This window comes from Mangifera indica, chromosome 7 (assembly GCF_011075055.1).
Source record: "Mangifera indica cultivar Alphonso chromosome 7, CATAS_Mindica_2.1, whole genome shotgun sequence".
Classification (NCBI taxonomy): Eukaryota; Viridiplantae; Streptophyta; class Magnoliopsida; order Sapindales; family Anacardiaceae; genus Mangifera; species Mangifera indica.
In genome coordinates, this window is record NC_058143.1 from 17,531,714 (window position 1) to 17,545,900 (window position 14,187).

The 14,187-nt window shown below is 35.6% G+C and overlaps 2 protein-coding genes across 2 annotated transcripts; one reads left to right on the forward strand and one right to left on the reverse strand.

Moving 5' to 3' along the window:
* Positions 1-8,806, forward strand: LOC123221032. Its single transcript, XM_044643699.1, has 14 exons — positions 1-409; positions 1,502-1,583; positions 1,667-1,770; positions 1,953-2,079; positions 2,791-2,885; positions 4,338-4,461; positions 4,857-4,937; positions 6,264-6,362; positions 6,773-6,931; positions 7,039-7,099; positions 7,206-7,282; positions 7,396-7,440; positions 7,745-7,924; positions 7,999-8,806. Exons 1-14 carry the CDS (start codon positions 372-374, stop codon positions 8,557-8,559), a joined length of 1,833 nt encoding a protein of 610 aa, XP_044499634.1. The 5' UTR covers positions 1-371; the 3' UTR covers positions 8,560-8,806.
* Positions 8,807-9,345: 539 nt separating this feature from the next.
* LOC123220403 lies at positions 9,346-12,405 on the reverse strand. The gene is made up of 2 exons (XM_044642619.1): positions 9,982-12,405; positions 9,346-9,858 (listed from the first exon to the last, which is right to left on the reverse strand). The coding sequence occupies exons 1-2, from the start codon at positions 12,049-12,051 to the stop codon at positions 9,421-9,423; spliced, it is 2,508 nt and encodes an 835-aa protein (XP_044498554.1). The 5' UTR covers positions 12,052-12,405; the 3' UTR covers positions 9,346-9,420.
* Positions 12,406-14,187: the final 1,782 nt, after the last annotated feature.

Genomic DNA, 14,187 nt, shown 5'->3' on the forward strand with positions numbered 1-14,187 from the left:
AGATAAGGAAGGAAAGAAATTAATGTGGTTTTTGTTTGTTTGCTAAGAAACAAACTGAAAATGGAAACTGCAACAACGAAAATAACGAAAACAAAAACAATATTAACATAGGCCGGTTCCTCTTCTTCTTTTGCTGCTGCTTCTCTTATTTGTCTCAACGATAGCATCTTTACACCCAGAAGAAGAAGAAGAAGATTCTGTGTGTCTTTGTTTTTCTTCAATCTGAATCTTTAACTGTTATTCATATTATATTTATTATAATATTATTATATTTGTTAAAGAGCTCAAAAGCACAGCTAAGAGAGAGACAAAGATAGAGACTTTAGAGAAGGAAAAAAATCATTTCGTTTTCATCCTTCTGAATCTCTTCTATGGAGCAGCTTGTCAACTTTATTATTCGGCCACCCAGGTAATCAATATTCTGCCTTTGATTTCATTGTTTCTCGGTGAAATTCTAATAGGCTTTTTGGTCGGAAAATTTTTAAATTTTTGACATAAGTCTTTGTGTTTTTGGTATCTGGGTCTTTAGAAAAATTATGCAACATAGATCATAAGACTTCAGATATGATTTTGATTTTACTTTAATCCGTTTTCTCGCTCCCCAAACTGGGGATTTCTTTTAAATTCTAGTTGAATTGAAATAATTTAAGTGATATCTGTTTTTTAAAAACTTTGGTTCGATTTATAAATATCTGAGATCTTTTTTAGTTAATTTTGATGGCTACGGAGTAGTAATTTCTTTATCTTCTTTCTTTTTCTTGTTTTCATCCCGGGTTCTTATTTTTGTTTGTTGATCTTATCTGTTATGAAGTTTTGGTATTGATTTGAGTACGATATTATCGCGTTTGACATGTGATAATGGCTTTTTGGTTCTGTCTTTGTGTGGACTTAGTTCTTTTTCCCTTCAATTTGGTGCATCTAATGTGATAATGCAAGGAAAGGGAATAGAAATGAGTTCTCTTTGGCAGTTGTCAGCTTGTTTGTTAACCTAGAAACAGTTGGAAATGAATTTCATCTACTTTAGCAAACTTTTGTGACAGATTTGAGATTGTAGTAGTTCCATGTGTTTGTGATCTCAACTTATTTATGAGTATCAGCTAAAATCCTCTTCTTATTGCTATAAATAATCTTCTCTAAAACTAATTTGTTTAGCTGTGTTATATTATGGAGTACCTATAATCATGATGCCCTCCAAGGTTGTTACTTGTAGTAAATAAGATAGTTTGTAGCACTGAGAATGACTGGAGTATGTTGGAGAACATGAGGCTTGATTGATTTGACGAACTCTTTTGGCATTGATGCCAATATATGTAACTTATATGCACCTTTCATTATATGTGAAATGAAATAGTATGAGGGGCATCTAAAGAAATCAGCACTCTGACTCTCTGAACTTTTAGTAGTTTAGTGGTTTGTCATCTTATTTTTTAATATTTTCATATTTTAAACTATGCTTCATCTACATAAAGAGATTATGAGACTATCTATTTTTATGGCATAGAGCTGAATACCATCCAGACCATGATTTGTTGGATCAAGAGTTCATGCTGAGAGGGAAGTGGTACCAAAGAAAGGACGTAGAGGTAAATATCTTGGTGACAGGTATTATTTTTTAAGCTTGAGAACTCCAATACATCACGTGTAAAAAGCTTTCAACATTTTTCAGGTTAAAAATGGTCGAGGGGAGGTTCTACAATGTAGTCACTACGTGCCAATTGTTAGTCCAGAAGAAAAGCCTCTACCCTGCGTTATTTACTGTCATGGAAACAGGTGACTAAGGACTTATTTTATAACATGTTAAGTTCTTGTTTGTTAGTGATTTTCACAAATATTGTATTAATTCTCCAGTAGGCATTTCAAAGTTTATAATTTAAAGGATGAATGTAATCCATGTTAGACTCTTGAACTATAGTATTGAATGCTGATTGGGAATATTTCTTCATTTTTGGCAGTGGTTGCAGGGCTGATGCTAGTGAAGCTGCAATAATATTGCTGCCTTCAAATATTACTGTTTTCACCCTTGATTTCTCAGGATCTGGACTTTCTGGAGGCGAGCATGTCACTTTAGGGTGGAATGAAGTAAGTGGCTGACTAACTAGCTGAAAGAAATGCCTATATTTTATGTTTTTAGAGGAAAAAAAATTACTGATGTAGAGAGCTATTTACATGTGTTAAATCTACGTATTTATTCCTTTTGTATCATGAAGACCACTTTTGGTTGAAACGATGGTGTTCTGAGATCACCTTTATATTATCTGAATGCTAGCTGGAGCTTGGGGTGTGGGGAGTTGGGGACTCATGTTATTTGGCTTTACCCTTGTATGTGGATCTGTTATACAAGATAAATTATTCTGTCTCATGAGTGTTTTATCTATTTCAATAGTTTTTTTTTTTGCAACTAAACCCAATTTCAAGTTTTCTGTTCAACAAATTTGTTGTCCCTCAAAAGTAAAATCTTTGACATATTGGCTGTAACTAAAGTGAAGCCAGAGAGAGATAAAACTGTAATCTCCTTTTCATGTATGATTGTGGTAGGAAAATGTTTTTATTTATATTCTAATTTCATTCATATTCAAAGAATAAATAATCAAGAGAAATTAATTTTTATCTGCTCTCAGAGTTACACCTGAGTAGTTTTTGGGAAAACCCATGGTAATATATTATAATATATTATGTTCTCTCCGTCACATGGTGTATCTAGTCCTCTTTGCACTAGATTACTACTTTTTTCTTAGTAAATTCTACTCTCCATTAGTTAATGTTATCTAACATTCCAATACTATTTTACAGAAGGATGATCTGAAAGTCGTGGTAGATTATTTGCGGGCAGATGGAAACGTCTCCTTAATTGGCTTATGGGGTCGTTCAATGGGTGCTGTCACTAGGTTTTCTTCATGCACTTTTACCTTAATCTAAGCTGGCATATACCAAATCTGTGTGTAGACTTGTATTTATTATGCTGAAGTAGTGAAAGTTAATTATTACAAATTTTAGGAATGTGCATGTATCATATTGTTGTGGATATATAATTGAGGTTTGGACAATAACTAAGGTAATTGTTGTGAATCTATTTCTACAAAGTGTTTAACTTGAGTTGAATTCAGTTGGGAAACCCTGAAAGGCAACTCAGAATTATGGGTCTGTGCAATGATCCTGGCTACCAAAATAGTTCAAACACTACACTTGTTGTCATGCAGCCTGTAAATTTATAGTACTTAATGGATATGACTCTACTTCTGAGTGTTCAATTTGAGTCAAATAAAGGGCAACTAAAAGACTAGTAGCCATTTTTAGCTTGAATTCTTCATAGGTTAATTACAAAACCTGAGTTAAAATGTAGCTCCATCCACTTTCTGTCTCCCCAAACCAACCCATCATTTGAGCCTCGCCTAGAACAAAAGATTTATTTGCCGTATGCTGGATTGTTTCTTTCTTCATATTACCTTTCTTTTGTCCTCATGGCTATGTTAACCAAATCTGTTTCTTCTGCAACTTCACAATTTGAAGAGTCTATCTTATAATCAGATCTACTTCATTTAAGTTTAGATTGTTTTCTTTTATCCTGTGGTCTATACATATGTATTGGCTCTATAATAATGTACCTCAAAGAAACTATGATCTTTTTTAGAACCTTTACTGGATGTCATGCAGATGCTGCTTTATGCATGTCAAAGGTTGTGACAAACTATTTGCCATTGAAAGATGTTAGCCGAAAAACATAGTTTGTGTTGTCTCATTTCAAAAAAAAAGTACATACAATGAGAAAACATGCATTGTATATGGTGAATCTCTTGAGCAAGCTATTGTGTAAGGGGAAGCTTTATTATGGTTTTCCTCAGGTTCAGATAAGGATGATTATGGGGATTCCCTGGATCCCTGAGCTAAGGCTTTGACATTGATCATGGATGTATTTGAAAGATTTACAACTATGAGATGATCATATCTTTTGATAACATTTGTATAAGTGAATGAAGGAGATTGCATTATTCTCAACTGATTGAATTTGTTATAACCAACCAGTACCTTAGGCTGGAGGATGCAATACTTTTTTATGTTAGTGTGCTTATTCGGAAGGCATTCTGTGCCTCCATCTTTTGTGGTCATAACCTTCTCCATAAATTGAGATTCATTACTTTCTAAAGTAATGCATGGTAATATATTTAACAAAATGTGCTATTTTTGTAATCATTTTGTTTATTAAGAATACAGTTTTGTAAACTTCATTGCCTTCTTTCTAGGACTAGTATGAGTTTATATCATATATTTGTACATCTGCTATAATGCTGATGCCTTTTGCATAAATATTGACCATTAAAAATAATCATTGTCTATTGCAGCCTGTTATATGGGGCAGAGGATCCTTCTATTGCAGGAATGGTTCTCGACAGTCCTTTCTCTGATTTGGTTGACCTGATGATGGAACTTGTGGATACCTATAAGATTCGGTTACCGAAATTCACTGTGAGTAATAAATTATGCTGCAGTATATCAACTATTTATTTTGTTGATATACAGTGCTGTACCTCATTTGTTCAATTGTCAAAAACAGAGCAAGATAAAAATATTGTTATAGATTTTGTTATACTGTATGAATATTAGTGTTGCGATCAAGTAAAGATTCTTAGATGTTTGTTACTGTGACCCCTTGCAGCAACTATCCTATTGGAAGTATTAATTGTGGTAAAATCACCACTTGGTTTATTATATTCATATGTGTTCTTTAGGAGTCAAGACAGTTGGATAGTGATGTTTTGTATGGTTATCTATGCTCAGTTGTGCTTCTTAATGCTTGAGGTGGTGAAGCATGAGTATTATTCTCCTGATGCCTTGACTTTTATTGTTTTACTCGTTCTCAGGTAAAGTTTGCAATCCAATTCATGCGAAAAGCTATCCAGAAAAAAGCAAAGTTTGACATAACAGACCTGAATACTATTAAGGTTTTATTCTCTCTTTTTCATTTCATTTCAACTGTTGCATTAATGTGTTTTGAATGCTAGTGACATCTATGACTTCCAATTTAAGTTAATTATGACATGACAATTAGCATTAACCATTTGAAGTGCATTAATCTACATCTGTTTCCCTTGTGTGAAAATGAGGGGTTGTTTATCCTGCACATGTCCTGCTGAGTTATTTATATAGAAATTGTCAAATACTATCCAGGTTGTTAGGTATTTGTTAGGAACTCAGTTCTTATTCAACTAAAATTGAAAATTAAAACACAAAAACATAATAAACTAAAAATTATTCCATTAATAAAAAAGGGTTATCAGATAAACCAAACAATTCGAGGAGTTCAGGACCTCCCATTTTCTGGTCAGTCGAGGTGCCTGAGACCTCCTTGAATCAACCAAGGATGGCTGCTCAAATGCAAAACCCTAATATTTTTTTTCTCCTCCCCTCGTCCGAACCATAAAGACTCTGTTTATAATGAAGACTACCATTGGATTGAGGACAAGTGTTCTAATCTTAACAGTATATAATCCATCCATATAATGATAAGGCTTTGACAATGAGATGACAACTTCAATCTAAAACTGGGAAAGAACAAATTTGAATGTAGAATGCTGGTGAACCTCATGAATTCATATTGGCTATTTCAGCATCTCTCTCTTAACAACATAGAAGTCACTTGACGATTTTTTATTGTAGTAATATGAAGAAAGAAGCTCAAATAAGAATCTTGGTTGATTCGAGGTGTTTTAGGCAACCCATTCTCTGTGAGCATAAATGTAATTACGAGATAATTCTGTCAGTCTCTGGAAAAAATGTAAGTGTTTAGATGTCACTCAATGACAATAGCACATTTGTGAGCATGATAACCTTGAGAGCTCATCTGTTTTAACAAGGTTTTTGAGATTGTTTATATGAGAGTCATGTTGCAAGAAATGTGCACATCTAGAAGTCAAGAAATGAAATTGAGCTTGGGATTCTCTGCGAATTTGAATTTTTTGCTAACTCTGCTCAATTGCAGACTAGATGTTCATAATTTATTCAGTTTGTGATTAGTGCAACTTGATGAAATATTGGAGCATTGCTTCATGTTCTTTTTTGTAAATTCCATTTTGCCTTCCTAAGTTTGCAGGACGAAGTAAAGGAGAGAATTGCTTGTGTTGGATAAAATACAAGTGTGTGAAACATTTATGATGGATAAAGGGAAAAATTATCAATTATGAACCTAAAAGTAGAACGTGTGTATTAATTTATATTCATTTAAAGCTATTCATAAAAGTCATTTTTTTTTAATTTATGTTTAATGTCAGGTGGCAAAGTCTTCCTTTGTTCCGGCTTTATTTGGGCATGCAGTTGAAGATGATTTTATACAACCTCATCACTCAGATCGTATATTTGAGGTTTATGCAGTAAGTCTCTTCCACACTATTATAAAGTTAAAAAAAATTATATACAAAACAAACCTGTATCATCTTATCTAATTGTCCTTATAACAGCAAAACTTCATGACAAGGTCATCCCCTGTTTCTTGGTAGTTGACTAGATATCCTAAATGTTAAATGTTACTTGAGGTTGCATGAAAATTTCCTATAATACCATTTAGTATCAGCTGGGCAGTTAATGATCTTAAGTTTGCGAATTTCTTGTCTTACACTACTGATGATACTTATACTCAGTTTATCTTCTAAAAAATATTTCTTAGATAAAATCCTGCTGAGTATTCTACCTCTGAAGTTAGTGAACATTTGTCGCCACTTTATATCATTTCCTTTTCCATTATTTTGATACTATGTTTTGTTTCACCATTTGCCTTTTGCAGGGAGACAAGAATATTATCAAATTTGAGGGAGATCACAACTCACCACGCCCACAATTTTACTTTGATTCTATAAATATTTTTTTCCATAATGTCTTGCAACCACCAGAGGATGAGGTGGGGACAACACTTTTTGGTGCAACGAATGATTACATCGGTAAGGTAAATAAATTAAACTGCAATTAACTGTTTTTAGATCATGATTTAATTGGAAGCATCAGATTTCAAATCCACAACCAATTGCTAATGGTTGATTGTTTTCCATTCAGGGTAGTTGGAACACCAAGCAAGAGCTAGATTTTTATCCAGGAACTTCAGCTTCATCTAGAGGTACGTTTCATGTGCCGCAAGCCACTTAAAATTTTCAGCCCATAATTTCTGCTGGGGCCATCGTTTGGCAGCCTCTTTTATTAACTCTCCTCTTTAATTATGTTAGTTCTGGGACCAGTGACTGGAAGCACAGTAGATGCCATCAAACAAGTTCGATCTAGAAGACCAATGAGCCGGACCGAGGTTAGTACATCGTGATTAGTTGTGTCATCAAGCACTTGCATGTCAAAGTCATCAGACATTATTATTCTCTTTGTTACGGGTTATAATTTTTTCTTTTTTTTGATTCTGCTCAGGTCCCTTCTGATATATCAGCCAAAGATAACCATGCAGAAGCTGAAGTATCTTCTACCCCTCATCCATCATTCAACTGTTTTCTAAGATGCTTTAGTCCAATTTTATGCCCTTATATACACTGAATGCTGACTCGTGTGTGTGTATTATGTATGGAAGAGTATATTATCTAAAACGCTTGCATTTGATAACTGTGCTTACCACCTTAGACTGAATCGTGACAATTTGACACCTATTTGTGGGATGGCTTTATCTATGGACCATACACCGCAGTGATAATTTTCTTTCCTTGTTTAAAATATGAATTTACGAGTGTCTTATTATTTGTTGCTGAATGATCTTTTGATGTAGGACGAAGTAACTAATGATAATCATTGCCCATCATCATCATCCAACATGATTAGCTTCGAATTGTCCAATGGTCATCCATATGGCCCTCATGTCCCAACAACAATGGATGATGATCAGTATGTGGAATATCAACTTGAAGACTTGACAGGTTTCCCAAGCAACGTAGAGGAGGAAGAAAGGGTGAGTCAAACTATTCTTTTCATATCTTTATTCGCAATGATATGGGTCATTGACATTTGACTTACCTTTTTCAGATGTTCATGGAAGCAGTGATTATGTCATTAAAGGACTTGGAGATGCGACATCCCCAAGCAGGAGAACAGCCAACCTCTGCAACCACTGATTCCTTTGAGTCTGTACAAAAAGATGAACTAAATGATTGCTCCACTGCAGAAGATTCTAAATCTTCTGTCGCTACTACTTTTGTTTCAGTAGATGATTTGAAGCCTGTAAAGACAGAATCCACTTCTACTACTGTCGCTACTGCTTTTGTTTCAGTAGATGATTTGAAGCCTGTAAAGACAGAATCCACTTCTACTACAGTACCTTGCCATGATTCAGCTCCCCAACACCCATCTCCGGATACAAGCTTCTCATCAGGTGGGCTTGTATTTGATACTCCTCCTTCTGCCATTGAAACACCAAGCACCGTAACATCTGCTCGTAGTGATACTACTCCGACAAGTGTGGCCTCTGATGCTGATGTGTCAAGTAATACAAAAGCCACGTTGACAGTGGTAAGAAACCCAGCAGGGCACATAATGGAAGGTTTGATGCGTCGTTGGGATCTCAACTTTTTTCGAAACAGTCGGTAGAAATTAATATGATATTTAGTAAATTGAGTCTGATGATGTATTGTTTTGTAACTAAGATAGTTTCAGAGATTGTAGTGATGTAAAATGATTGATCAAAAAGAAAAAATTAGGTTCTGTGAATGTGTTTGAATACTTAATTACAGTGGTTTTTTGTTTTCACACTTGAAAAAGGGATGTAATGATTCTTTTGACACCCTCATTGAGGGCAACAGTCTTTCAGTGCCATTGTAACTTTGATTTTATTTTATTTTTTGCTTGTATGCCTCTTTTTCCTTACAATTTCGGTTTTGGATGTGTGTGTGTGTTTCAAAGAACCCTCTCTCACATGGTTCTTCCTCATATTGCAATAGGTTTCTTCCTCATATTGCAATAACATTCGTATGCTTTAGGAAAAAGCGTGAGACTTCCATAAACGTGCTAAGTGGATCAAAGTAGATTTTTTTTTCCTTATTTTAGAGGAAAACAGAATTATGAGCAAAAGAGTTTAAATTGATTGAAGGGAAGCCGAATTATCCCTTTAGGCCTTTTAAGATGAACTATGGTTGTGCAAATTCTTGTATCTTTTTCAATGAGCTGGTTGGAGAGAAAACCGAAAACCATAGGGCCTTTTACGTACATGGTTTTTCTTCAGTGAAGTTCCCAGTTTTGTTAATATCTTGTACAGAATGGCAGCGACACTGCAGCAGGAAGCATTATGTATCTGGGTAGGTGGAAAGTTAAATAATTTACATTTTTATTTCTTGGAGAAAAAAGAATCTCTTGCAGTTTGTATGCATATTTACAAAATTATTTTACTCAGCACAATGTGTTTCTTTTTCATTTGTTTCAATATATATAAATAAATTATGTACAGAAAATTAGTTAAATGTTGCATGATGCTTGTGCAAGCAACTTCATTGCAGTCTCAACTAATGAGTGAATTGATGCGCTGTGCCGGCTCAGTCCAATGGTGCCACAGAAAATGTTAAAATTTTCAAGCTCTGATGTGGTCTCTGACACTCCTTCTAGCTCCTCCTCCAATCCCAGCACCTTGAAACTATGTACATTAGTTGCCTTGTCTCTCATCATCCAAATTGCTAACTCTATGGCAAACCTTCTTATTCTTGGAACCTTAATTGGTGGGAACTGGTATTTCTTCAGAATCTGGACTAACGTATTAGCTAATTCCTCCTCACTAACTCTAGCTACCTGGAACATGATGCTGGATTCTTCCGGAGTCATGAATCTGAAAATGTGTGCTGCTAGTCCAATCATTACTTCCTGTAATTTGTGCTCCTCTGATATGATTGTCTTAAGAACCTGCAATGGGGGAAAAGGTTTGAGTTAATTGATCTATGATATTTATTAAGAAATAATCAAAGCCATGTCTGTTACTTCTTTTAACATTATACAAATCAACTATGTTCGTTGGGAGAGACTTACTATGGGTGCAGCGGTTACAAGTCCTCTTAATTGGTCGAAGCAGTCTGATTCACCATAGGTGCATAGATTTCTTAAGATTCTTGCAGCATTTACACGAAGCAGTGGAATTTCCAATGCATCTTTTAGCTTGCCCACTACCTTCAATTTCAAGATGTGTTGACAGTTGCTTTTGCTATCCAATGCTAGCATTGCTAGTGCTTCTCCTGCAGCGATTCTTACATGATTCTGGTTCTCTGGGATTTCCTCTTTAAAAAAAATGTTGAACAACTCCTTAAGAATCCCACCTGTGCCTCCAATTCTCTCTGTTGCCTCTTCTTCTATGGCCAGACTAGTTAAAATTTCTATTCCCAATTTCTGCAGCAGTGGATGTTTCTCTCCGTGTCTCAATATGTCTCTGATGTTACTTATTGTAAAAACAACCTCTGAGATCTCTCTTCGGAGATGTTTCCCACCTTCGCCTGTTGTGCTTGCCAGCATCTTCACCACTTGCAGAGAATATTTGACTGTCTGAATCTGAGATGAAGTAGCATGTTCATTCTTCAACGAACTCTCTCCAGCATGAGTAAAATCTATGATTTTTGGTAGGAGCCCTCTTGTATTCCCAATCTTCCCACAGTTGTCATGGTCACGGGCAAGTTTCTTCAGAATGAGAAGTCCTAAATGATTAACTGTCCAGCTTCCATAATTTGCATGGTCGAAGATGATTTTCTTTTCACCAATTTCATCAGTTGCACCACAAGAGTTTCTGTTAGTTTGGAGTAGAGATGATATTGATTCCATAGCGCCAGGTATTCCTGCAACCCGAAGAGAGTTCTGCTTTTTGCCTGCTAATTTTGACAATATTTCTGCAGCTGATCGCCTGATCTCTTCCTCTTGTGGATCTTTCCAGTTCAACATCTCCACTAATCTTTCTATTACAGACAAATTTATTCCAATCTTCTGGAGGGTGTCATTGGAAAACTTCTCACTTACCGCAAATTGACGAAGAATTCTTGCACCAATGAGCTGCTCTTCAGGGAAATTGGAATCCAAGAGATCCATAGCTAGACTCACCATATCCATTTTCAAGCCATCAAAAATGCTTCCATTGATACATCTTGAATACGCGTCATAGAAGAACCTCTTAACTGAGACCATACCCGTAGGCCCCAGATCACAATCTTTGTTCACCTCTTCAAGTAGTTTACAGTATATAACCTTCCACTCCCAATAAGCTTTCTCCACCAGAAACAATAGAGCTTCTGCCAAGGCCAATGAATAGAAAATAGTCAGAGCTGCATACCGGTTCCTCTTGTCAGTATCTCCTTTAGCTACCTCCCCATAGTTACGCTTGATCAGCTTCATCAATGAGAGAGCTATGCAGGCTGCTGCAGATGCAAGCTGTAGCCAATAAAGAAGCTTGCTGATATTTCTTGAGAGGAAAACCCATTGCCCATATGGCAGAATTGGAACATCTGAACTCTTCCATGTTCGAGTAGACTGATTTCTTTGGCAGTCTCTGAAGCTTGTTCCATCATCATTTTCTGTTATGTCTCTAGTCCTTGCACTACGCTTTCCAATGACAGAAATTGGCCGGAATGTTGACTTGATAGCTTCAATGAGATGGTGGGAGCTAGACCTTATTGCTCGAAAACTATTGACTCCTGCATCTGCTATTGACCAGGTGGCTTGGTGTTGCCATTCTAGCTCATGGCTTCGGCTAAAAATGCGAGCTCCCTCGATCAACAAAATAATGGTGACAATCCAGAAGTCACTTTTATCTAAAGTGATGGCAAAACCACCAAGAAGAACAACTGTTGCCCAGATGAAACCAAGCGCCCCCAGACCAGTAGCTGCCTTCTCAAGAATTGCAAGGCGCAGAGCAAAGAGTGTAAGTTTCTTTTCAGGTGCACGGATTGCTGGTGTAGTTGGAGAAACAGGGCTAGGTTCATTGCTACTTTCTCTCTTTTCAATGCCGCTTTGTGGTTCAAACATGGTCGCACCTGAACCACCATTTGCAGTAAGCCTGTGAAGCTCAACGACTTGCACACAAACTCTTCCACCATTTTCTGTGGAAGTCTCGAGTTCCATGTTTCAGAAACAAGCCACCTTTCTTACTTGATATTTTTTTCTGTTCGAACTTGATTTTAGATTTAAGATTGGCTTGAATGGTGTGTCTGAATTGGAATGTTGATTATATATAAAGAGGAGAATTAGCTTGGGGAGCACGTTTCTTCTATGAAAATGAGAGGAAAGTGTGATGTCAAGTCAAGTTACTTCTCTTTCTGTCATTTTTCCAAGAAGCTTTGGTATGCTTTATCGCTTTTTCCAGGCTTTTTTGGCTTGGATGCAAGGATTTGTTTCATGTTTCTCTCATCAAGTATTTTGTTTGTTGCCTAATACTGTTTAGTGATAAAATAACTAAATATAAAAGCTATAACCAAAAGGGATCTAGCTTTTCTATCTCTGTCAGCCACTTTTTTCTATTGATCACTATAAGAAACCCATTACCGAAGCAATCAAATTGGCATAGAAACGTGGGAATTTGCATAGACTTTTTAAAAAAAAAAAATCTTAATATGCATCATTTTCTGGGGCATTGACTCAACTAACCTTAAAAACATCCATATCTTACTATTATGCATTGACTTTAATCTTAATAACAGCCAGCTTTAAGGATAATCTGTTTCTTAATTGGGAGACTAAGATATTAATCAACAATTGCCAACTTTAAATATTATTCGATAAAGAAAAAAATAAAACCATTTCGTGACTCAATCTATCTTTTGGGTGGTTGTGTTCTGTAGAACGCCACTAAGAATGTTCAAGGTCTTGTGTTATTAATGCTTAAAATTTGGTTAGTTGTGGCTTGCAAAAAAGGTTATACGATATGAGTGTTCTTGAGTGAAGTTAAAGGCTCCAAAGGGACCAAGTCTCTTCTGCATTATATTCCTTTAACTACACGAAATATCTATCAATTTCTCCAGGCCAAATGGTAGCAAGCACACAATCTATTCATCTTGCGTATTCATCTTGCTGTAATGTTTGTCTTACTTATCTCTTTAAGCTGTGGCGGGGCCTCCGCAAACTTTAATTCTAATCATTAAACACCATCTCATGCTAACAATAATGGATAAAGCTTACACAAACGCAAGCATCTAAATGTGATCAACAATTTGTGAGACTTGTTCAAAATTTTGCTTCTCAAAGACTTACTTTTAAGTTCTCCAACATATTGACGTAAGACATGTTTTTGCCCATGTTTCAGCTGTTGTATGATGTTTAATCTATTACGGAATTTATGAATGTGAAAAAAGATTTACGTGAAAAGTGGACAAGCTAAGGACAGAAAAAAACCCAGGATACATGATCAACAAAAGCCAAAAAGCTCCTCACCAGATCCCAAAACTGAAAAAGCTACGTCACAGGTTTAAAGCAGCTTCCTGATTATGTAGTATGAAGAATGTAACCAGTCCGAAGTTGGAGAAGATGACTTTCTGAATGACATCAGTGAACATCTGGCTATTACTCATTCCACACTGAACACAAGATAACAATCACCATATATTGTGTTTGTGTTGAAGCTTTCTTTTCAACCTGGAAGGAGATGGAATGGGGGACCAACCAAGTTGTTATATATCAAAAACCATCTTATCCTCTACTCTCAAAATTGTCTTCACCACTAACAATTTAGTTCCCACATTTTAGTGCAAAATTTTCATTATCATAGGGGATCAAAACCAAATAAAAAAACTGATGACATTAAGGTGACTGAACTAACTTTAAGATGCACGTCGCACTTTACTTGGCAACAACACATTCATCTTAGGTTTGACAAGCATAATAAAGGTACATGAGACCTTAACCAAGATAGAAACTTTTTTCAACTTCATGCCTCAGTTATCTGTACTCCATTTGAGGATTTCATAAACATGTAGTGTATAAGATATGGACCAAATAAAAATGCTCAACAAGATGCAACATATAATTGCAAGGAAACAGAAACCAAATTCAACTCCAAGTATACACAAATTTGCAAAGAGAACATTCCTCTATGCAAAATAGAAGAATAAAAATGTTTTAAATAATAAAATATAATGACAATAGTCATTTCCCTGATATCTCAGCAACACAGTCAATTTAACAAACTTTCTTTTTTCCCAACTAATTGCTCTTTTATCTTTCAAAGTATGCAATTTCTACAAGATTTATATTCATGAATCAATA